The 25,948-nt window shown below is 40.7% G+C and overlaps 1 protein-coding gene across 1 annotated transcript; it reads right to left on the bottom strand.

The window, feature by feature from the left end:
- Window positions 1–1,356: 1,356 nt before the first annotated feature.
- On the bottom strand, window positions 1,357–25,461 carry kif14 (kinesin family member 14). The gene is made up of 29 exons (XM_079647307.1): window positions 24,182–25,461; window positions 23,544–23,798; window positions 23,296–23,383; window positions 23,039–23,137; window positions 22,744–22,796; window positions 22,609–22,639; window positions 22,184–22,291; window positions 21,905–22,021; window positions 21,318–21,436; window positions 19,361–19,533; window positions 17,925–18,072; window positions 17,483–17,546; window positions 17,191–17,375; window positions 16,907–17,009; window positions 16,483–16,640; window positions 16,217–16,364; window positions 15,736–15,882; window positions 15,127–15,259; window positions 14,060–14,153; window positions 13,772–13,913; window positions 12,810–12,916; window positions 11,417–11,517; window positions 10,947–11,177; window positions 10,448–10,635; window positions 8,181–8,333; window positions 7,447–7,569; window positions 7,245–7,319; window positions 3,095–3,248; window positions 1,357–2,576 (listed from the first exon to the last, which is right to left on the bottom strand). Exons 1-29 carry the CDS (start codon window positions 25,210–25,212, stop codon window positions 2,209–2,211), a joined length of 4,896 nt encoding a protein of 1,631 aa, XP_079503433.1. The 5' UTR covers window positions 25,213–25,461; the 3' UTR covers window positions 1,357–2,208.
- Between the last annotated feature and the right edge of the window lie 487 nt (window positions 25,462–25,948).

The following is a 25,948-nucleotide window of genomic DNA, read 5'->3' as shown; positions in this document are numbered from 1 at the left end:
TGGCACCCGCAGCTCACAGCCAAAGTGCGAGTGAGCGTGGGAGAGAGGGAGGGTGCACCGGAACCGGCGCTGTTGTTATTAGAATCTGGTGCTAGCTGCTCTAAAGGATATAAGAAGAACATGTTTCTACAATAATGTGGAGGGAGAGTTCTCTCCAATCAGACTGAGAGGCTGATAACCACAGCTCAGTGAGGTAAAGGACTCAAGAGTGTTATAGTTTAGTCTAAGTTCAAACGGTTTGGTCACAATTTATGTAAACACATATTTCCAAAGCAGTCCTTTATAATTATTGGGATAAACAGGTCTGAAATAATTTCAATGTATACTATAGGACAGTAACCAAAAATATCCTTTAAAACTGGAGGTAAAAATAAATTCATAAATAAAATGTTAATAGATCAAATAAGATATGAATGAAGACAAATAAAATAAGTTACATTCATTTGTTATTGGCTATGGTCGGTTATTGGTTATGTTCACATACTTATTTGATTACATCCACTTGTCTAAGATGACAACAGAGACTTTCGACCCAAAACCAGCTGTTGACTTGTGGATGCAAGCAGCTAATGGCAGACTCAACCAGAGAGAAAGTAGTAGGCCTACATCATCAGCTACCATGTCTGACAGAGAGGAAGACAGTGAGGAGAGCAGTCAGGAGAACAGTCAGGAGGGTAGTGATGACAGCTTGTAGGATTACTGGTCGTGCTAATGTTGTCTTGTGTTCACCTCTGCATGTGTGTTCTGTGTTCACCTCTGCATGTGTGTTCAGTGCCGTGTGTGGCAAATAAAGTCAAGACCCCCTCAAAAGTTACGGTTTATTTCATTTTAAGGATGAGCACCAAGCAGCATCTCCAGGTGCTCCTTTGAGAACCAGGGCAAAAAGGTTATCCCTGGTTATATGTTATATCATAGCTGTCATATAATCACAGTATTTTACTCAATACAAGGAAGCCAAATTAAGGAATGTGTATTTGGTAAAACACATCTAACATTTCCTACTCAAAATGTAGACTGACCGGCTATACAGTGCCAATCCATGTAAGAAGAAATCTCCTTGTTATGCTATAAGGGCAGTTTTTTTTTACCAGGAGTCCAGCCTTTACCATAAAGTGATATGCAATATGAATAGAAGGAAAAAGGGAAAATAAAAACAAACCTATAGAAAATATCCTGTCCCTGATTCAAAGAAGGTGGCTAGCCCTTTGGCTTAGTCACCCCACTGACAGGAGCTGGAGGAAGGCAATCAACACAATAAGGGACACCTGTGTGCTGTTGGGGGAGAGGGAGCATGGATTCAACTGCAACAAATAACTGTTTAATCCTTCAACAAAAGGAAAAACCTACGCTACAGGGTCCTTGTCAAATCAAACCATTTTATTGCAGAAGCATTAACATTTTATATTTTAAACATGTGATACAAAAGACTTCTTACAAGTTCATGTTTTAAAAAGAAACACCAGATATACAAGTCTCTCCTGAGTGCAAATAGTGGCAGTGCCTGTTATAAAACACATAAGAGCATATCTTTATACAAATAAGCCTTCAAACAAGACAGACACATTTCCCTTATGAGGTCTAATATTCTTAAAAAACTGTTTCTAAACTGTTGCATTTTGACATCTTACATCTCTGAATTATTACAAAACGAAAAGAAAAAAAATTACCTATTGGCCTCTGAAAAAAAAACACAAAAAGTAGTACAGTACGATTGAAAATCATCCTTATAGCCAATTAGTGTTCCTAGTCGTGTATCTCCATTCTGAATTACTGTTTAACGCTACACATTATTGTTAATGAACCTATACATTTTTTAGGCCATATCATTATTGCTGATGTTTCTAAGAACTTTATGCTCTGTAGTATTGCTGTAGTTTGAGGCATTGTAGGAAGTATTTTTTTCTTACACTTTTTTCTTTTACATTTAAAAATAGCCTTCCAAAAATTGCCAATATTGCTACATTTGGAAAGTCAAGTTGCTTGTATTTGGATACAACTTAACTTCAGCTACTTGTTTATCAACAGTAACTAATTCTCTGTAGTGTTCATTGCCTGTGGTGGCAAAGCTTAAAACAAAAATCCCTACAGCCTGTTTGGTGTCACCATTAGAAGATTTCCCTCAATCAGCATTTCCTTTGTACAGTAAATCCTACATGATGTGAGCAACACTTAAAACATAAAGTGTTATATAAATTAAAAAACCGCCCATCACACCCAGTGCAGGCTGTCTTTTGGTGACACATCTGGAGGGAGATAGTAAACCATCTTACTCACGACTCGATTTCTAACAGCAGTGTGAGTTTTTTTACTGAGTTCATCTCCTGTGCTCTTGTCTGAAGCAGAATAATTTCTGCTCTCTCCTGGCTCCTGCTGGTCCCAGGAAGAGGAGAGGGACTGCAGGGCAGAGTGGAGCTCCTCTCGTGCCACCATGACACTCTGGAGGAGGGGAAGCTGCAGGGATGGATTCGATGCTTGCCCCTTGGACAGACCAGTGATCAGCTCATCCACAGCTTTGGCAGAGGAGGAGATCAGCTCTCTGCTGCTGCTGCTGCTGAGGTTGGAGTCTTTGTGATTTCCTGGAAGGAGGATGACAGTCAGACACAAGAAGTGACAGCTCTAACAACAATAATCTGTTCAATATGTTCATGCTAGCCACTTTGAAAAACATGTATCCAAAACGATATTCTAATTCAATTGTCTATTTTAAAGAAACACAGAAATAGCAATTCTGATGAAAAAAGGAATACACTGTATTTTCAAGACACTTTGATCATATGCCTGATTGGCTGAGACCCTGGCTAAACTGTTCATTAACAAACTGATGCACTGACTAAACATATGTATGTCTGTTTTTGCATATGTTCTGTTCTTAAGTTGATACAGATCCAACACAATATGGCAGTTTCATTACTCAGCTTTTCCTGAAATTACCTTTTTGTTGCATTATTGTGCAACTGAGCATTTAGAAAATAATCAACATGAATGTATTATTTTAGAAAGAAGCAGGAACAATTGGCACTGGCTCAGTACACACAGTTTCTTCTAGTGCTGAGTTTTGAGGTTAACATCCAGGCTGTGTGTGTCAGAAGATTACCTCGCAGGGCGGTAGACAGACAGGAATGCAGCTGACTGATGGCGTGGTTCAGCTGGAACAGCTTGGCCGCTGTAGACCTCAGTTTCTGCAAATGGGAAGCTGAGGCCCCCTCCTCCCTCTCCACCTCCTCCTCCCCTGGGCTGCTCTCCCTCTCCTGTTTGAAAACATGAACACACCCAAATAATGAGTACAAGACAGAGCAAATAAACATGACCAAATGTAACACAGCCAACACAAACATACACATGCATATCATTGGACCAAATATAATTCTTAAAAAAAAAATAGACCTACTTAATTATTTACAACCAAAGCTCGACTCAACAAATTACCTATCCTAATATTACCCAGTAAAATTGATTTGAATAAATACAAAGATCTTGTAACATACAGTTCCAGGTCTGTTTGTAGCGTAATGTGACTTTTTAAGAATCACATGGACACAAACACGCAATCAAGAGTTGTAAACAAGGTCACTGACTAAGAGGGTTTCCATGTTGATGAGTTAATATAATGACATAAACCAAATGGCTGCCTTCCCAGTTTACTACAGTACATCAGAACATGAGGGTTTCTTTGTTTTTTCACAACAGGATACAGTTCCGCATACAACCTTTTTGAACAGAAGTGAAAATGGAAGTTTTGAATGGAATCCCCGTTTAATCGCTCCACATGTACACAGACAAATTACGCATTTAACCCATCCTAGTATTAGGAGTAATGGGCAGCCAAATACAGTGTCAGGGGGTGCAGTGTGGGAGTCAAGTGCCTTTCTCAAAGAATGCATGCCTACATTTGTGCCTTAATTTATAATTAAAAAGAATAAAAAAATAAAAAAAACATATACATATCATTTTAATTTTTACACTGACTATAATGATAATTCATAAATCCTTGAAAAAGATACTTCTACTGCCACTGATAATCGCATTTTTTAAGATATACAAACCACAAGGTAATATATAGACGCATTTACAACCACAATGTGCAGTCCCGTTAAATCCAATGCTCGGACAACACTGAGGTAGCTGCCTTAGGCTATAATTTAGGTTTATTTGACTACAATAACATTGTGGGTGGCAAAAGCCTCTGCGCATATATGTTTCAATGATTGGTTTAACAAAAAAACTGCTAGTTTGTGTGGCTAAGATAACGGCAAACAAGCCTGTTAGCTGTGACTGATGCCACTTCATTCAACACATTCATTACCTGAACGACCGTCAAGAGGCGACTGCAGAGAGATAAGCCTACAGAGCATTGAGCTTTACAGGAGCAATAAAGGCTGAGTGGCATCTTTAACAGGGCTGATGTGTGTGTGTGGGTATTAATCTGAAACATTTAACATGGTGTCAGGATGGAAGATGGTTTTAACCTTCAAATATCCAGGGCAGCTTTGCTGAACATGTCTTACAGCCAGGTTACTGTCACAAATTCAAGTCGTTTTTTTAATGAAGCTGCAGATATCAAACGGCTAATTGCATAAAGCTAATTCTTTCATTCGTTATGTTGTTTTTCAGAATTTTTAAGTAGAATTAAAAGATAAATATAAAAGTTTATCATTCCTTTTGACAGGTCTTAGAATTATTTTTCTTACATTTCAACTTCATGTCAGAATTCCCTAAAGTCTGACTATCTATAAAACACATTTCTCAACCCCACATCAAGGCCCCATTAAAACACAGTATTCTGTATTTGAGTTGGCAATTCATGACGGTTTAGAATTGTGTTTTGGCACCAGGAAATATTACATGTTATTATTACATGTCACTTGTTAGACGCCTTTATCCAAAGCGACTTGCATACTCAATACTGTGGACAACCACCACAGGAGCAATTTTGGGTGAAGTGTCTTGCCCAGGGACACAACGACATGCTGACTGCAGTGGGGTTTGAACCTGATCCCAACACCAAGGCTTTATCCACTGCGCCACACGAGGGGCGAGTGGGAGGGAAGCTCTGAGGCGGAGCTGATGACACTTTGAGAGGGCCAACACAATTTACACCTAAGAAACTATTTAGTTTCTGTTGGGAAAATACTGAATGCAGCGGTGCTAAGGCACGTGGGCCCAGCATAATGTGAGCGCAGAGCGCGTGGAATTCTTTAGTGTGTGCACGTGCGAAGTGCGCCCCGCCAATTTGTTTCTATGTGTCAGCACAAGAAAGGCTCTTGAGGCCTAGTACCAGGGCCGGTTCTAGACAATTTGCTGCTCTAGGCGAGATTTTAGGCGACATTTTATGTGTAAAGAATAAATGAAAAATCTCTACAAAAGACAAATACACTGCAAAAACAGAAACTTATTGACATAGGTAATAGACATCAAAATGGCTTCAAATGTATTCAGTATTGTATGAACATGTTTGAATTGGGGGGTGGACGTGACATCCTCTAGGGGGGTCCGGGGGTATGCCCCCCCGGGAAAATACTACAAATCCACATATCAATCAAAAATGAAAAGGGGTCGCCACTTATTATTATTATTTTAAGAAAAAAAAAAAGTAAAGAAATTTATTTTTTATTTTTTGGGTACCTGGCTGGCGCCCCCTAGCAGCTGCGCCGCCACTATTTGTATATAGGGGAAACACTGGAATGTACTCTTCTAATATCAGAGTAGCACATGATAACAAAGGCCCTACGTGGCTGTGTACGTAACCGGATGTATGATTACCTAGAAGAGCGTCAGGACACACTGTTTTAGGCAGATGATAACTATGTGATTAACATGATGATTCAGCCTCTATGGCAGGGGTCGGCAACCTTTTTGATATGAAGTGCCATTTTAAAAAAAAAATGTTATCAGCGTGCCAACGATCGAGAATTATCAACGGGGGGGGGGGGTTGAGGAGCTTGACGCTCGTCAACTATCAGCAGGAGGGCGGGGGAGCCTCGCTGCGGGGAAGCAGTGTGTGGACCTGTCAGCGCAACTTACATGATGCCAAATTTAACATACACATTTAAATAATTGGTTTAAACGGCATAATAATAAGGACGATCGTCCGTTCTGTGATTCTCCAGAACACACAAGTTATGATATTAGGGTCATGCAGAGTGAGATGAGATCACTGTCCCTTTAAGAGAGAGAGAGAGAGAGAGAGAGAGGGGTGCGGCTTGTGTGTTTTTGAATGCTAGAGCGACAGTGATGGAACGTGTGTATGTTTCTGGAAGTGAAACGGGAAAGCAGAAAAACAGAGGTCTGTGATGTATTTTGTGAAACAGAAGAACAGCTAAATAAATGCAACGTCCTCCCAAGAAGAGCTCGCCTCTCTCCAGTCATTTAAGCTAAAGTGGGTTATTGAACCTGAAGCTTGTTGCTTCTGCCCTCCTCGACTACGGTCTGGGAGCCGACAGGAAAGTTCAACACACAGATGGCCAGTCCGCCCCTTTGTAGCATATTATTTCGATGAGAGATGAGCAGATTGCCACTGGGCTTTCAACTAAATAAACACAGCCACGCAAAAACTGCGTCATTTGTACAGCTCCTTATGGGTACTGAAATTAGTGAAGTGCTTTCCTCCGTGGTGAAACGATCAGCACTGCACCACGGAGGAAAGCGGCAGAAAGTCACCTGGAGATAAAGAGAGCGGGGCTGCGTTGCGTGCATGGCTTCCTTCTGCAGGTAACGGGGAGATGCGCTCTGGCGGCGGTCTCGCGTTCAGGATCCGAAAATTAATTTAAATATTTTGCACACTTATTCCACTTATTCCTAGTGTGCCACTGGTTACGGTGCCGCGTGCCAATGCTGGCACGCGTGCCAGGGGTTGCCGACCCCTGCTCTATGGAGATAGACATATGACTGTCATGTTTATTGCTTACGCAGGTCTTAGCTAATCTGAACTAAACATTGAATACTGCTTTGAACCGGTATTCTGCATCTTGTGACTGTGTAACACCCTCTCTCTTGTATATAAGCATGTCAAGGACACTATTCGGGGAACTATTTGTCCCATGCAACCTCTTTGTGTGATGACTACTTCCATTCTTGCAAGGATGATAAATACATGTGTCCTGATATTGAAGTTCAAGCCGGTGACGAGTGATATTTTTCAAACAGTTTCCTAAGCATTTTAACAAAAGAGGTGCAACAATTAGAAGCCTATGTTAACATAACTCCTATATGTATTTTGAATTTGCTGTTGACTTTGTAAAACTCACCGTGATATGGAAATTCATGTAGTTCTGCAGAGCACAAGCTAAATCAAGCGTCTTGGATTTCAGGCTCTGCAGGACCTGTAAGAAGAGATGGATTATCAATGGTGTCACGTTACATTTAGAATATTTACCCACACCTTAAAGGAAATGATCAAGACAAATTCAATTACACAACTATGACAGCTTGTGTGTTCTGATATCTTACTGGGTTCCTGGGGTAGGCCAGCTGAGCGTCTCTCAGCATTTCTCTGGTGATATTGAAGCTCTCCTTTAAAAGAGAGTGGACGCCCTTATCAGTCCCCCTCAGCAGACACAGAACACCCGATTTCTGAAAAGATGAAATCATATAATGACATCAATCATATTTTCATTACCATATTTGTCAGAGAAATCCTTATTTATTTTATTTTTATTATCATACCTTTTACCTCTTTGTTTCTCTTAACCTGTTAAAATGTTCAATTTTGCTGAATGTTCCTGTAAAGTTCTTAAGATCTAATCTGAGGGGAGTTTCTTGTTGTCTATTTTTAACTTGTGATGTGTGCAATTTCGTAAAGCACATTGAGCTGCATGTGCTGTATGAAAAGTGCTATATAAATAAAGCTTTATTATTATATTTTGATAACATGCCCTGTCAGTCTGTGAAAGCTACAAGAAAAACCCATAATTCTCACTATGGTTACATATTATATTATTAAAAGATTGACCATTTTAAGCATTTTCTCACCATGTGTTTAATATATGAGATACCACTGCATTCAACCATCATCAAATCAAAAATGCTGTACCTTATTCAGTTCAATAAGTCCTCACCCTCAGCTCTGGGATCCACACAGCTAATATTCCATTCTCAAGTATTGTGGAGTGAGGGCTTGATTAAAGTGGACCCCAGAGCTTTGACAGCGATAGTAGCTGCTGTGCTATTGATGGTGCAGTTACCTTGCCTGTGGCCGCGGCCCCCCGCGCCGTAACATTCAGCGGCGTGCCTGTCACTGCCGCCAGGTGGCCGACTGAGAGCAGCGCTGCGTCCAGGCACTGGCTGCTCTTCCTCTTCGCCTCCGTCACCATCGATGTGATCTCAGATTCACAACCCTGGATGGGGAGATTATTTCCAGTCAACGTCAAAAACAAAATAGAGCAACGGGTTTGAATTCAAATTAATTTAATAGTAAATCAATGCAAGCAACATGGTCGACATAGTCTGAAGGGTCAGTAAATAAATACAAATGCTAGAGAATGTGAAAATCAGGGGAGAGGGAAATGGTGTGTTTAGGTGCTGAGGCTGGTAAAGAATTTAGATTTATTTTACATATATTCATGTTCTGTTTTGGGCTCAAGGTTGAGAATTCCCTCCGCTTTGCCATTTCCATAGACAGCTCAAACTGCTCAGAGCTAAGACACGTCAATTAATCGCTGCATTTTGATCAGCCACCCACCGTCAAAACTACACCAAATAGAACATATACAGGACTGTCTCAGAAAATTAGAATATTGTGATAAAGTTTTTTATTTTCTGTAATGCAATAAAAAAAACAAAAATGTCATACATTCTGGATTCATTACAAATCAACTGAAATATTGTAAGCCTTTTATTATTTTAATATTGCAGATTATGGCATACAGCTTAAGAAAACTCAAAAATCCTATCTCAAAAAATTAGAATAGTTCCTCAGACCAAGTAAAAAAAAAAGATTTATAACAGCAAAACACAATCAAACATTTGAAAATGTCCATTAATGCACTCAGTACTTGGTTGGGAATCCTTTTGCATGGATTACTGCATCAATGCGGCGTGGCATGGAGGCAATCAGCCTGTGGCATTGCTGGGGTGTTATGGATGCCCAGGATGCTTCAATAGCGGCCTTTAGCTCATTAGCATTGTTGGGTCTGGTGTCTTTCAGCTTCTTCTTCACAATACCCCACATATTCTCTATGGGGTTCAGGTCAGGGGAATTTGCAGGCCAATCGAGGACAGTAATGCCATGGTCAGTACACCAGTTACTGGTGGTTTTGGCACTGTGGGCAGGTGCCAGATCATGCTGGAAAATGAATTCCTCATCTCCATAGAGCTTTTCAGCAGACGGAAGCATGTAGTGCTCTAAAATCTCTTGGTACACAGCTGCATTTACTCTGGGCTTGATGAAACACAGTGGACCAACACCAGCAGCTGACATGGCTCCCCAAACCATCGCTGACTGTGGGAACTTCACACTGGATTTCAAGCAACTTGGATTTTGCTCCTCTCCAGCCTTTCTCCAGACTCTGGCGCCTTGACTTCCAAATGAAATACAAAACTTGCTTTCGTCTGAAAAGAGGACTTTGGACCACTGTGCAACTGTCCAGTGCTTCTTTTCCTTAGCCCAAGTCAGACGCCTCTTCCGTTGTCTTGAGTTCAGAAGTGGCTTGACCATGGGAATACGGCTATTGTAGCCCATTTCCCGGACACGTCTGTGAACAGTGACTTTTGATACCTGGACTCCAGCTTCAGTCCACTGTCTTTGAAGCTCCCCCAAATTCTGGAAGCGACTCTTCTTCACAATGCTGTTAAGGCTGCGGTCATCTCTCTTGGTTGTGCAGCGTTTCCTGCCACATTTCCCCCTTCCAACAGACTTTTTGTGGATGTGCTTTGAAACTGCACTCTGTGAACAGCTTGCTCTTTGAGAAATTTCTTTTTGTGTCTTACCCTCCTGATGGAGGGTGTCAATGACGGTCCTCTGGACAGCAGTCAGATCAGCAGTCTTCCCCATACTTGTGATTTAGTTTACTGAACCAAGCTGAGTGTTTTTCAAGGCTCAGGAATCCCTTGCAGGTGTTTCGAGTTAATTAGACGATTCAAGTGATTCGTTGAACACCCTACTAGTATACTTTTTCATGATATTCTAATATTTAGAGATAGGATATTTGAGTTTTCTTAAGCTGTATGCCATAATCAGCAATATTAAAATAATAAAAGGCTTGCAATATTTCAGTTGATTTGTAATGAATCCAGAATGTATGACATTTTTTTTTTTTTTTAAATTGCATTACAGAAAATAAAGAACTTTATCACAATATTCTAATTTTCTGAGACAGTCCTGTGTATATATATATAATTTTTTTTTTTTAGGTATTCTTTTGCGCTCTTTTCAACTAATTTGTCGAATGCAAGTGCCACAAACGGCTGTTTATAGGGTCGCGGAATGGCCTTTAAATTTGTTTGTGTTTACCTGAATGAGCAGCTGGAAGAACCCTCCCATCTTCTTGACGTGGCTCTTGAGTTCCTCAGAGATGGTGTAGAGCCGGCCTGAGGAAGGTTTAACGATGGCCAACCACAGCATGGTAACAAGCACGGCACCCTCTATGGCTGCTGTGCCCTTCACCAGGTGAGTCTGGGCCACCAAGTTACACACAAACACTGCAGCGAAAAAAGACATTGTAACAGTTCAACTATGCAGCAATGCAGACATTGAAAGCTGTTCCTAGGTCATTCAAATAGTCTGCAAATAAACTGAACAATTTATTAAAAAAAAGGTACCGGTATTTCATCGGAGCTGAATACATAGCAGAGTTGGATACCAGACAATTACATACGATTTTATGCAAAACGATTTATGTATGTGTTATCTTACCTATGGTTATCTAACACCTTTGACCACTTACAAATGAAATGCTGCTGTTATTTTTATTTATTACTCATAAACAATAGAATTTAGGGCTTTACTTTACCGTTCTCCTGGCTGTCATCATCCAGGCTGTCGTATAGGTCAGATATGGTTTGCACTGCCTCATATATCAAGTGCAGATCAGAGGCCAGCCTGTCTGCCATGCTCTCTTCTGTCGCACTACAACTGCGCAAACGGGCCACTGACTGGCCAATCAGCTCCTTGCAGATGCCCGGCGTGGCAGTGTCTGTGCTACTGGAATGGGTGGAGGGCGGTTTTGGCACACCCATCAACCCTGGGACAGACAGTGAGGAGAAGGTGTAGGAATTACCTCGAAAAATCTTATTCCTATAACACTCATAGTAGAAATGCATTTCTGGTACAATCAGGTGTCGTACACATCGTTCATATAACAACAGTTAGTCATTGCATTTATAGCAGATATAACGTATTTTTCAACTGAACTAGATTCAAGAAGGTACCAATTACTACCGAAAATGCTGAAATGTTTAAAAATGTTGTTCAGTGCCTTACCAGCAGACTGTGAGGAGCTGTTGTGGAGGCTCTGAATCGGATGGACTCGAATCTCGTAGAGACGACCCGAAATTCTCCTGCTTTTCAACAAGCTCCTGCTCCTGATGCCAAACAAACCAGAAGCAAAACCCTCAGTACCCTGCTAATGCTTTATGTTTACATTTATCGTAATTGTCGATATGCTAATTCAGAAGGTGCACCAGTGTAATTTGGTATGTTCTCCAAGGCAGTTTCTTACAACATATATTGCGGGGAAAAACAACATTATTGACATTTCAGCTCATGGCTTATCTGTCTGCAATGTTTTTCATTTGTGTTGCTATCCTTAATGGATCTGAGTGCCATATTGTTTGCGTGTGTTCTTAGGAGATTAGCGGAGACTGACTTAATTTACCTGGTTATGGTAATCAGAATCAAGTTTTTTTTTTTTTTTAAAGGGGGCACATCAAAACATTTGTCTTGGGGTTATTTTGCAAAGATTTGTAAGTCATGTGGTGGTTAAATTAGTTCAGGAGGAAAATACAAAAGTTTTCATTATTCTGAACAATTTAGAAGGTCCATAAACAAGTCAAACCGTGGCCATAAGGTTTAGAACCAGGTTTAACGTAGTTAGAGAGCATGGATGAAGGAACCACACAGCCTGTGCCATGTGTCATTTTGCTGGGTCTGCTGGTAGTCCAGCCACCAACAGGAGCACCATAAACATCCTTGACAAGAATAACATCAATTAGAAGGGGAAATGAAGCTTCTGCATGTACTATGCGTTTGCGTTGATTAATAGAGTTAAAAACACAGGGACTCTCAATGCCCATTCCTTAACCACCTGGCACGGACTTTATGGAAATAAAATGAATAAACAGAGGGAAAAAATAAAGGAAATATTCTGTGGGCAGCGACTTCACATCAACATTGCATGAAAGAAAGAAAGATGTGTTGAATGTCAAAAAGATGTGCCAGGTTGTAAATTACATTGGTGGAAACAAGGATGACTGTGAAAATAACCAGAATCCTCAAAAACAAGATATATTTCTGTGCTCCATCCACATACTGTTCGACTTTCCATATACACTACATCCATTTGCCTGGCACATTGTTCACGTCAAGAGTGCAGGAGGCTGTTGCAGTTCAGTTGAGGGCTGTGGGTTTAAGGCTTAAACACTGTGAGTATTGTCTATCCAAGCTTTAGAGCTGTAAACAACAGGAAGGAGGACACTTGCAGGGCAACTGTCTGACTGCACTTTCCCCAGGTGTTTTCAGCACTTGCCTACTCACACATTTAAAGTAATTGGACAAGAATACCAATTAAATCCCCAAAATGGAATGTAAATGTTCAGGCAAGGTGCTAGAAGGAAGTGTGATGGATAGGGGGAGAGGGGAAGAGCTGGATAATTACCTTCGCCGTGAAAAGGAGGAGGTGGAAGCAGAGGAGGCCGATATATCTTGCTCCCACTCATCATCGGGGTCGTAAAACACATCGTCATCTTTAGAGGTGGAATCCCCCTGTGGAGAGTAAACTATTGCTGACATGCCCAAGTCTCATTTACTCAACTTAATGAGAAAAGCAGTGCAAAGTGAGGCAGCATCCCTCTGCCGGGCATTAAACAACCAATTCTGGACTGTAAATAAGGTCAAACGCCTGGGAAATAGGCAATTACACTTGAGGTGATGTCACACTCCGAGTATGCAGAATGAAGATCAGACAGGCTGGCTGGTTCAATGCGCTTCACTCAACAGCCATCATACATCACCTTATTAGGCTACTGATCAGGTTAAATAAGTGTGCATAAGCTTCCTAGGGAAGTTCCAGAACTTTACTGACACTGGTTTATCAGCTCTATCATGAGTCTAACATAGCAATTTCAGATCCTTAAGGCTAAAGGTTAAGGATTTTAACATAGACCAGCAGTCAAGCCATATATTCTCTGCTTCCTTTTAGTCTATATAAAGATGAAGTAACTGGATACGATTTAAGAAAATTGGATGAAAACTTGGCAACACTTTTTACAAGTAGAAAGCATGACGAAGCTAAGAAAGTCTCACCTTACGACAATAGAGCCTCTCGTAAAAAGAGCTGGAGGAAAGCGTTAAACCACACGGGAACATGTTCCCAGCGCCTTCCTGTGAGGTGAGTTTTTACCAAACTGACCATATGTGGCGCCCACAGTTTGTATATTCAAAGATTGTTTAAACCACCATGACAAAAGACCAGGCTGTTTCCACATCAGGAATCAGCTGTTACTCTAATTCTCTTCTAATTCTTAATCAGTCCAGTTTTCAATTCTTCAAACCTTTTTTTCTTACTTTCACTAACTTACAAAGTGCTGACATGAAAGGCAGAACTGATTTAAGGCAGACCTGATCGAGTTCCCTCATGGCAGCGATGTTGTTTTGGAACTTGTCCAGGCTCCAGAAGGTGGTGATCCCCAGCTTTCTGTTTTGAACTCGCACCTGTAGCAGACCACCCGGCTCCACGTTCTCGTCTTCAGAGCTTTCGTGTCTGCAACAGAGGAGAGTCAAAATCATTTTCTGATTGTGTTATAGAGGAAGAAATCTGTCTGTGACGTCTAAAATGGGTTAATAGATTGTTGGTTGTTGGAGCATCATATCGTATGTTTACCATGGCACAATGTGTTGTATTCATACCTGCTAAAGACTGTGTTTTTCTTTAGTTTGGCACTGATCTTATTGGCTTCCTCAATCATCAGGGACAACTTCATGGCATCCCACTGAGGAGGAACTGCAATAGAGAAATGAAACTCATGAAATCAACCACAAATACAGCCTGAGTCAAAGAGATTCTGGCTTAGGTGGTCTTAGCCTGATTTTGGAGCACTGGATCCAAGAAGAACAATTTCAACACAGTTCGATAGGTTGCCAAGTAATACTACTCTTACTTTTGTATTTTCACAGGCAGTCATTAGTCAGTCACTTCGCACATGTCAGAGAGCTCTTTTTTTTTTCATTTTCAGTCTTTATTTTTCGAACAGATTAAAAAACAACAAATAAAAAATAACAAATGTGAAAAAAAGAATACCGTATTGTTAAAATACAGTATTTATCCACATTCATGGTAATATGTGTATTACATTTTTTTTTATTTTGTTTTATAAAAGTCTTCATAAAATAATAATAAATGATATGTGTCCGAAAGTGATCAAAGTGATCAATTAGTTTACATTGTTTCTAGGGTTGCTCAATTAATCGTATTATAATTGCGATTACGTTTATGGCTTGCAACGATTACGAAAGCGTAATCGAAATAAAACGATTATTTTTTTATTATTATAACTTTTTTTCTTTTAATCATTTTTTTGTTTGTTTTTCAGTTGGATTATACTTAAAGTTCAGGGTAATCAACTGTTAAAAACATACTGTTCACAATAAATGGATGTTTTCAAAGTCAATGAATAATCGAGCAGCCCTAATTGTTTCTATACATTGTGTATAGTTAATGTTGAATAACTACCATATGTTTGAGTATTCAGAATAAATAACTTGGATATGTTACATGGGCTCTCTGCCACCTTCACTGCTTCGATTAAACTGATGTTAGGTCCATTGTTTAGATTGAGTCTTGGCCAGCTCTTTCTACTCCAATGTTTCTGGCTTTAAGAACGGCCCCACCCATCTGGAACTCCACTTATAGGGTTGTACATTTTCATGTTGGTTGCAAGCTCCAACATGCGTTCAGGAGTGTCCCAAGAGCTCACCGTTCCGTGGAGTGTGGTTTTCCCTTAGCGCTCTTTTCTTCTGCATCTCTTCGAGCTCTTTGCCAATCTTTCTCTTCTCTGCCTCCAGGGCGTCAACAATCTTCGCCTGACACACATGGTGCTCCTCCATTGCCTGGAGTGAATCATGGTTATGTAAACAATATTAAAAAAACACCAGGCCAAGACATTATGCATGAAGCCAAACTACGCTGCGGCTCGAGACACATCCCAAATGGCCCATCAGTAAAACATAAAACCCAGTGTCAGCATGTTTCCATAAGCTTTTCTAACTCATTTTAAATCATCAGGAATCATGAGAATTGGCAAATGAAGGAGATGATGTCATTTACAGTTACAGGAATAATATATATATATATATATATACTAAAATGAAACTTAACTTAAATAATATTGAAAAAACAGGATTAGCTAATCAGTGTGCATTAAATGAAATAAATACATACGTCCATTGTCAAATATTTAAAAAAGTCTCTGTGGGATTCCTTTTAGATTTGTTTCTCCTCACAGGAACAAAATGTGTCCAGCACAAAATGTTTAACTTCATGAAAGTGAGAAGGGAATGTAACAGATTTCGTTCTGGATCCTGACCTGAGCCTCCATGTGCAGACGGATGCGTTTCTTCTGTGTGTCCACTTCCTGCTCCAGCTCCTGCTTGGCCATTTTCAGCTTTGCCATCTGGCTGGCAACCTTCTGCTGCGCCAACTCCTGCTGATGCTTCTGCTCTGTCTCCTCGTCCTGGATGAAATGTATTTTGTAATGTTTGCATACATTGAGAGGTTGACTTGACTAGAATATACATACAAGTTGTACATGAAAAACATACATAATGTTTAAGGAAATATGTCTTGAAGTAAGACATAAATATGCAAACTGATTTCCAATGCAATAGCAGTACAGCAAAAAATGTGTAGAAAGTCAATAATATAAAAGAAAAAGTGCATTGGTCAGAACTATATCACTTAATAGTCATGATTCCCTCAAATGCTTATAAAAATGAAAGAGAAGCACCAGGCTAGTATTCCGGCACTTCTCTGGAGTCATTTTTATTTTCACAAGAAGTCTTATGTACCAGCTCTCTTTCCAGAGTTTGGATCCGTCCCTCATAAAGCGCCCTCTGCTCAGATAGCTCTTTCTGGGCCACCTCCTTGGCCATCTGGATCCCCTGCATCATTTCCTCTTTAGCCTTCAAATGGGCTTCTTCAATTTCTGCCTCAAGCCTGGGACACACAAAGAGGGATTAGGAGGAGTATTCGTCTTCCCAAATAGATGTTGCCTTGACCAGGAAGGCTGCTTTAGTTATATTGCATTTTTTCTTATCCAGTCTTTTGCACTCACTGAGCTCTTTGGGCTGCGAGTAATTCATTTTTGGCAAATTCAAAGTCTTTTTGGCCATCGCCTGCGCCTGTCCAGCATGACACACGCTTCCCAGACTGCACCTCTGCTGGATGGTTGAAGCGGAAGTAGTGGTCTCCACCAAGAATCACCCGGTCACCCTGGGGGAAATAGACATAGTGATGAGAAGTGTTGAATTCATTAATAAAACGGATAACCAATTAAGGCAAGGCAAGTTTATTTATATAGCACCTTTCAACACAAGGCAAGTGCTTTGCAAAAATGAAAGACATTAAGAAAATGGCATTTAAAAACAGTCATTAAAAAGGCAAAGATAATAAACATTACTTAAAACAACATTACTTAAGTAAAAAAGGAAGCCATAGCACAAATTGCTCCATCCTATAATGCTTATATACATACTTACATGGTGGAGGACTGTTGCTTCAGACATGATGTTTCCATTGACAAAGGTCTTTGCGTCTTCCATTGGAGTGATGCTGACAGTGCCCTGAAGGTTTGTTATTATGCTACAAACAAAAACAGATCACATGTTGAATGCCTGCTTTGACTTAAAGAAGTAGAGAATAGATTGATTGGAATCATTAACTTAATGTCAAAATCCCTGTAGGTAAAACATACGCCCACTATTCAAAATACATAGAAATGCAATCACTCCTAACATTAGCTTTTCCAGTGATTTGGTTTTACCAGTGTTGGTCAGCGATGAGGGCTCCGTTCAGCTGGATGTCGTGTTCTGACTTTGTCTGGAGCTTGCCCACGGTGGTTTGCCCCTCTTTGATCATGTAGAGAAGCATCTCAGACAGCTGAGGGTCCTCGTTCAGATTCACGAGGTTAGGAAGACGATTGTCTACTTTGAATGTCGCACCTGCTTTCTGAAAACAAAGTTATTAGGGTGAGGATGAAGAGGCATTTGTTTCAGGGTTTGCAACTTTCACCTCGAAAGGTTCAGCGTAGTAAAAAGAGAATCAAGTCCTTTTACCTGCAACTCTTTGGTCTCTTCACGTTTGCGGATTTCAGCTTGCTCCAGTTTCTCCCTCCATGCCCTGCCAGAAAACAACATATGATATAACAAAACATGAAATCCCCTTTTTTGAAATTCTGCCATGATCCACTTATATTTTCCCTTCTTAATCAACTATAAACCTTCCCTCTGACTAAAGTCTATAAAAAGGATAAAGCCTGCAAAATAATTATTTGTTTTCATTATTATTTTAAGAAACTATTACATGTTTTAAAAACTAGCATGTGAGTGCAAGAAGATTACATTAAAACAATGAAAATATATGAAACAAGAGAGATTAAAGGCAAAACAATGCACATAAGCCCATACAATAAGTAAAGTAGGAATTGTTATTGTAAATATGGCTTGCCAAAACTGAGGAAAACAGCTAGAAAGCTCAAATGAATGCAGTATTACTGACCGGTTGGCCTCAACCATTTCCCTCTCTTGCTGGCAGAGTCGGCTTCTCAGGCCGACGATCTCCTGCTGGAACAGCCGGACCCGCTCCGGTTCGATCCCCAGGGAACTCGCCTGGGCAGCTCGCAGCTTCTCCACCTCCGCCTTCAAGTCTGAAAACACGAAATGTGTCAAATTATTTGCAAAGCTAAAATATATAGGGCAGTTTAGAGAAAACATACAGTTTAAGGTCCCCTATCAAACTCTTTTTTATCAATTTATTATAGGTCTCAGTTATATACAACACATGTCTCTGAAGTGTTTGGCTCCAAATACCAAACGGATCATTCAGCTTCCCATAATCCCCTCTGTTTCAGCCCTGTTTCAAAAGTGCTGATTCTCTGTCTGTTACTTTAGATGGAAATAAGGAGCCACTCCCCACGCCCCTCTGAGAGATATTTGGTTACAAAGAACACAATGGTGCTCTAGGAGGAGATAAGGTGGGGGGGGGAGTTACCTGGGTTGGTTATTGGCTAATGGTTACACAAAGCCAACAAAACATGACATCACAAAGTGGCCAAAATCTGAGCAGCTCATTTTCAGACAGGTTTTTATATAAATGGATCAGGAGAGAAAGTGAGCGGAAAAAAAATTCTGAAACTTTCTGAATGTCTTTACACATATTTATGTATGAAATACATTAAAAAAGTGGATTTTGCATAATAGGTGACGTATAGATAATTGCCATTTTGTTTGAAATCGCATGGAGGGAGTTACAAGTCCTGAAAGGGCATTTTGAGACGTGACTTTTAAAGAAGTTACAGAAATATTCAGATTTATTCAGTGAACAGCCAAACAAAGCCAGTTACTGAGACAATATACTGCGCAGCATTGACCTGATTTGTAATGTTTGAGCCGTATAAACTTTGCGTATCACACACTGACAGGTGATGTAAGAGAAAAGCACAGCAAGAGCTCCCCTTAGTGCTAAAACCGTCAAACAGCAGGACAATCATCTGATGAAAAATAATACTTGCATGACAGTTAGCCGCCATGTGAGGCTGACAGTGCATAAATATGGCCTGAAGGCAAGGTTAGACCCAGGCCTTAATGGGGTAGTGCATAAGCTGGTGATGGATTGATGGGCAGACAGAGGGGTGTGTGTGTGAGGGAATGAGAGCAAAGGAGATCAAGAGCAAGACAAAATTGAAAGATAGATATTCACATATAAAGATAGGGAAACACGCATACAGAGACAGTATGACAGAAACAAAGAAAAGATAAAGAAGGAGCTAAATGACAGGCAGACAAAAAACATTTGGATGCTTTAAAATAGATTGTGTTGCATTCAAGCCTTTATTTGAGGAAAATGCAGAATGAGAAATAGGGGTGTGTATGAAACAAAGATCCTAAGGCTACATTGAGTCCAACGGAGATCATTGAATGTGTTGAGTGTCTGACCTCTGATGAGCTTGGCACTGGTGTCCTCATTGACCTTTGCCACATTGATGATGGTGCGGGCCTGCTGGGCATAGCGCAGTGTGCTGAGGGTTTCCTCCACATTGCTGCCAGCTGGACTGATTGTGGCGATCATGGCCGTCTTAGAGTTACCACCAATGCTCTCTTTCAGCAGCCTGCGGAGGAGAAAAACGGGACTTGATCAGTTGATAGGTCTTCTTACCTACAGGAGGAATAGAAATGCAGAGAATCGAGACATTCAAAGTATATTACGGTAACTATGAAATAGTTCAATATTTTCAGTCATATCAGCAGGTGGGCTGTGGCTCAGCTGGAAGGTAGACGACTCATTCGGAAGCTCACTGGAAACTTTTTTGTAGTTATAAAAGCATCAGCTAAATGTACTAATTACTTGAATGTATACTTTGTTGGTTTCTTTGTATTATTGAGGCTATAACATGGTCAAGTTTACATATAATATTTAGGAATAAAAAAAAATCCCTCTCTGCAATGTTTACCAGCCTCCTTAGGATTGTCAATCACAATAATTAAACTGGAAACGATATGCAATGTTGATACAAATTGATTACATGAACAAATTATTTCATGTTCAATGTTAAGGGTTATTGTTAAAAAGCTTTCATGAAGCTTCATCTCGCCATCACTAGTGTCACAGGGGGGGGTAAGGATGCAGGACCCAAACACAGTACAAAAAACTAAACAGGTATTAACAGGGCAGCACGAGGTAGGACCACAGACAGGAACATTCATAGGAACGACGATGAACTGACAAGGAACAGCAAGACTAAATACACACAAGGGTAATCACAGGACAAGACACCAGAGGCCTGTACTACGCAGCTGGTTCAACCTAACCTAGATAAGTTTGAGTTAGCCAGTTGGTCTAATCCAAAACATAGGCGCTCTCGCTAAACGGTACTACGACACGGGTTATCAAGTGGATCGCTCAAACCAGCCGTGCCCTATCTAGTTTGGTGCGCGTTCACATGAAAGGGGTGGTATTTGGAGCATTCGACCAATCACAAACATGGAGAAGTGTACTGACAGCGCAGCTCGTCATACTTCCTGAATGAAAAGTCAACTATAATATTAAACATATGAAGAAGTTAAATTTTAAACATCCATGACTTAAACACTGTATCCAGGATAAAAGCCACATAGTTGCACCTGCATGGTGAATACAGATGGTAAAAGAAAAAGTGTTTGAATGCGTACATTAACAGGTTTATGATATCACTGCCCCGTCTAAGACACGACCTGACTTTAATTACATTTGTCTCGAGTGTTTCGTCAACTTAATGTGTTGCTTAAAATAATACTTCTGCATACAGTATGTGACACTGTGAGTGTTGCACGGCCAGATACGGCTCAGCTGACTCAGATAAGGCAATAATATGATATATTATGATGTGATATGCCGCGGACTGTACTTAATGTTACTCTGATCCGGTTACTTATGTTGTGGCAGATATTTAATTAAGCTTTCTTAACGCTAATGTTATAATAGTCAGATTGCTCTGAAGATGGGAGGTGATATTCTATTAATGTTCACGTTCACACAGTCTGTGATTTTTGTCGGCCGTCTTTCCTGCAACGGCAGTTTTTCTGTATTTCCTTTCTCCTGTAATATGACTTGATCACTTTAAACTCAGCACACTGAGCTCTGATCGGTCAGCAGGCAGTGCTTTCACTGAGTTGAGCTCTTAGCCTGCAACCTAACCTGCTCCGGGGCAGGTTAGCCGCACAGCATAAGTTACCATGGAGATCTAGCCCGCTAAAAAGAGAACCAGCTTCATAGGACCGGAAACCCAGAGTTTTCCCTGAAGTTAGCCGGCTAAGCGAAAATCCTGCTTCGTAGTATACCCCCCAGGAGAAAATAAACGTCAAAATAAAACAGGAAACTAAACACAAAAACTAAGACCGTGATCTGATTCCTCACCATGTCAGGACAGACTCCCTGTACGGTATGAAGACAGTTTTCTGCGTCATTGACTGTTCTGATAGGGCAGAGATTACCTTTCCAAGGGTAAGCAGGGACTTGTTGATGCTAGCACCCTCCTACAACAAAATAACAGAACATTGTAACTCTAAATACAAAAAGTATAACATGCAAGGGAGATTGTGGATCAAATTACAAATAATGTAGTCTTAATAAAATGTTGTATTTTTCAAAATCTCAATTACCTATACAACTTGAGATTAACTGTTCTATTCATTCAGCCTAAGTTATTGTTTAGGTTTTCAAATGGTAAGGGTTATAGGTCAAATAATAACAAATATTTTGAGAATCATATGGTATTTGATTATATTATCAAAGCAAAAGATTGAAAAAAAACAACACATAATCAATAAAGAATGATATGAAATAGAGAAAAACTTAATCCAGGAGCAAGAACCAATAATAACATTATCGCGTGTGTGTGTGAGTGTGTGTGTGTGTGTGTGTGTGTGTGTGTGTGTGTGTGTGTGTGTGTGTGTGTGTGTGTGTGTGTGTGTGTGTGTGTGTGTGTGTGTGTGTGTGTGTACCCTGAGTCGGTCTCCACTTGTGTTTGCAGAGTTACAGCGCTCGCTGCCTGCCAGGTCCACCAGGTTGATCCTGCTGGTGATGCTGTGGTCATGTTCCTCACCCTCCACAAACTCAGTCTGTACAAAGAACCCACATTCAAACTTATTTTTAGTGTCACACTTAGATTAAAAACATGACAGCCACAATTTATTAGTGTGTCACTGCAGAATTATGTACATATTTAAGCATTTGCTCGGCAACAGTCATTGTGTGTGATGTGTAAGCTTGAGAGGCCGTACCTGAGTCTGGGTCATGACCAGGGTGAGGACAGAGTGAGACCTTGAGCTCTTGTCATTCATTCCAGTGGCTGCTGTGGCTCTCTGCTTGTTTCCCAGCGCTAGCCAACCCTAAAAAAAAAAAAGAAGGAAATATGTGAATTACTACTGAATCTACATGGTGTTACATCTACAGCATTTTTTATTTCTATGCTAGGCCTTGGATACATTGTTGATCCTCAGCACTTCACTAAATTAGGGGCATGAACTGCACTTTCAAGAAAAATTAATATTCAGTCAAACGTTTAGGTCTGTATTTCATTCTGTCCTCTCAGTGTACTTAACACTGAACCTTGACTTTCTTACTTGTTCAAAGTTGTTTTTAAGAGCATCCGCTGAAGGCTGATGATATAAAAGAAGAAAATATATTGACAGCCGTTTTAACTTACCTGAACGTCATTGTAGGAGCTCACAATGTTCCTGTAAAGAAAAAACAAAGTGAGCACTCCTGCGCATCAGACCATTCAAGAATGTTCTTTTTAGCCTTGAAGACTTGAAGCTAAATAAATTAAAAGGTTTCTTACGCGGAGAGGTCTGCAACGTAGGGACCATTGACTGGATGTTCCCTTACCCTCAGCTGGAAACACACATGAACAGTGTTATCATGACAGGTTATTTAGTCTTACCAATGAACATAAGACCAATTAAACAGTACGTATTAAGAATTATGAGCAAGAGTGGATGTCTAAAATGTGTGACTGTCAGATGTTTCATGCTATCTTTACAGAGACTAGCAGATACAAATAGTCATTTTACAGTAACATGCTATGTAGCTATTTTTTCTGTAAATGTAGACGGCACTAGTTGCAAACTACTTACGGGCACCCTTCTCTGGTTTATTTGTTCTCTTGTCACCAGCAGGTCATGGATCTTCTCATTGTAGACCTCCAAAAGGCTCATCTCTACATGGCATGTCACCTGATAACCCCAAAAACCTGATAATCAGTTGTGTAAAAAAAACTAGAACAAATATTTCTCATGAACACAAATTAATGTTTTAAAATGTATTTTTAAGACATTTTCTTACAAATAAAATGTTTTTAACAGGGATACAATCATTCAAATAGAGAGTTTACCTCTTCGTTTTCCATAGATGCCAATCTAGAAAACAACTCCTGGCAGAATCGTGGGATTACGCCTTCCTCCTCTCCAAAACCCATCATCCTACACAACAATGTTTTCAAATAAATGAAATTGACAATTTGACTGTCAACTTTAAAAACACAAGAGAACACATTAAGAGCAACGAAATTGAGGAGAGCGTAGGGAATAGGTTTCAGTGGTGCGATGTTGACTGTTATAAACAAAGACAAAAAATACTCACGTGTACGACTTCCCGGAGCCCGTTTGTCCGTAAGCAAACAGACAGGTGTTGAACCCTTCAAAGGCCCTCAGTAGCAGAGGTTTAGCCAGCGTCTTGTACACGGTCTGCTGGCTGGCGAAGGTGGGGTCACAGTCATCCACTGAGCAGAAAGAGAAGTCGTACGTGAAGTTGTATCTCTGTTTGTTGCCAGGATGCTGGACAGCAGTCTCCTGACCGTTCATGTAGATGACCTGCAAGGCCTTCTCTGCCTTTTCCCTAAAACAGAGCAAAGATATTTATGAATGTTCTTTCAGAAATAGATTTTGTCTGCCAGAGAGAGTATGTTCCTGATTATTAATTAATTATATTAATTAATAAATGACATAAAAAAACATATGCCAAAGTTTTTGTCATAAATGGGCGATTTGATTAGTGTCATTTGTTAATCCCCTTTATGATTCTGAAAGGGTAATACCATTCACTGTGTTTCTTGTCTTGACTTGATTTCACTGCTTGCTAAACCTATCATGATTAGTTAAATTAGCCAGATGACACCTTCAGAAAGCCCAGCAGTGACTTATGAAGACCCAGACTCTAAACGCTGACAGACATTACTCCTTAACTTAGCCACCAATAGGGATAAATACTGCGTCACAAACCTGGCATTGAAAGGCCGTAAACGGACCGCGACAGTCACTGCACTGTTCTCCATCTTCAATGAATCCTGGGTCTGTTGAGCCTCGCTTGATCGGGACAGGTGCATGGTAGGTGGAGCAGGAGTAGCGGAGGTCCTGGCTTGGCTCGCATCTCCCTTTTGGCCTGAGGTGGAGGTCTTCCTCACCTGCAGGGCGGTACCTATCTTGTGCACACCTGAAGACGCGTTCATGACCCGGGGAGCTGCCACGGGTTTTGTATTCTCCACTTGCTGTATTCTGGATTTGGGCCTCTCTAGACTTGCAGATTTGACTGCCACAGGTTTAGGAGCGTCTGTCCTGGCCAGCTTCTCGAACACGTCTCTCCTGGCGGCAATTTTTCCAAACGGGGTCTTTTTGGTAGGTGTCTTAAACGTGTGAGCTTGGTCCTCTAGCTGCCTACTTGTAGACACATATTTGGACAGCGTCTTCCTCCCCTGGGTTTCCACAGAAGCAGCCCCTTTGCTCTTACAGGTATTTTCTCTTAAACTCGTAGACCTGAACACACCAGCTGCCCTACCGTTTGGCTCGCTGAGAACTGTTGGAGTTGTCTGTAGTCCACCGCCGCTAACCACACGCTGCACATGTGTGCTTTTACCCATGGAGGGAGTTCGGGTCCTGCGCTGCAGTGTCAGTCTCTTCTCCGGTACCGGTGTGGTGCTCTGGCTGCTTTCTAACAGCGTTGTCTCCGCTGTTTCAGACCCGGTTTTCCTTCTTGACCTCCTTTGCAGAGTGAGTCGGCCTCGATAGGGAGTCTGCTGTCCGCTGCTGCTTTTTGAGAGGACAGAAACGACATAAGTCCTGTTCCCTTTTCGGCTTTTATCCGAGGACCTGCTGTCTTCACACGCAGAGCTTCTGGATGTTATTTCAAGTTTGCCTTCCGTTGTCTCCGCCGACTTTCGCTGAGCCGGGCGCTCTCTGCCCGGTGTCCTAGGTGGTGCCACAAGTTGGTCATAATAGGCTGTATGCTTTCTCGCTTGTACACTAAACAACGACATGGCTGCTCAAAACACGTTCAAATAAGCTCCCCGCTTAGCTAACGTTAACGACAACTTAACACCGGTTGCTCTAGCTACCTAACGTAACAACAAAACAAGACATAAAAACATGTAAGGCGGACGCAAGTACTGCGGAGTGTGCAGGTTAAAATCGAATATTAATCCATTAGGGTAAAACAAGTTGTGTTCAAGCAACTGAGCTCCATCGGTTTGTTATTGTCCATTTATCTCTTCCGCGTCTGCCCGCTTTATTTTCAAATCGCCTCCAGAAGTGACCGCTGATTGGCTGAATTCTCTCAAGTCGTTACGTCATGTCGTGGTCACAACATGTAGGTACCTGAGGCTGACGCTAGGTGGCAGCATAATCAAGGTTATAATGTTGTGTATATGCACCACAAAGTGAAGCCGTAAAGCCTGTATATTTCCCAATGAAAAAAAATGTGCTGCTCATGTTTTCCTGTCTAAAATTAGCACTCTACCGTTAACAAAGTGACGTACTCTAGGGTTTAAACAAAAACATATCAAACTATATCTGCGGTGGTTGAGGGCAGTAGGCCTACGTTTCAAAAGGCTCCAGATTTGATATTTTTCCTGTCAACAATTTATTTTACTCAGTGTTTGAAATGTCAAAGTAACTTATATAAAACACAATTTAAATAAATATACACATAGTCTGTACCTCAGTATCCAAAAAAGGCACATCAGCCTGTTTTAAATCTATGTTTTGAAGAAGATA

Source organism: Notothenia rossii (genome assembly GCF_949606895.1).
Source record: "Notothenia rossii genome assembly, chromosome: 1".
Lineage (NCBI taxonomy): Eukaryota > Metazoa > Chordata > Actinopteri > Perciformes > Nototheniidae > Notothenia > Notothenia rossii.
This window is presented reverse-complemented; position numbering and strand designations above follow the sequence as displayed.

Excerpts from the sequence above, each read along its gene's own strand:
- kif14 (XM_079647307.1), bottom strand. The coding sequence starts at position 25,212 with ATGTCGTTGTTTAGTGTACAAGCGAGAAAGCATACAGCCTATTATGAC. Across the intron at positions 18,073-19,360 it reads CAGTGCCAAGCTCATCAGAG|ACTTGAAGGCGGAGGTGGAG; the intron begins GTCAGACACTCA and ends TCGTGTTTTCAG. Across the intron at positions 7,320-7,446 it reads TGGCCTACCCCAGGAACCCA|GTCCTGCAGAGCCTGAAATC; the intron begins GTAAGATATCAG and ends CTCTTCTTACAG.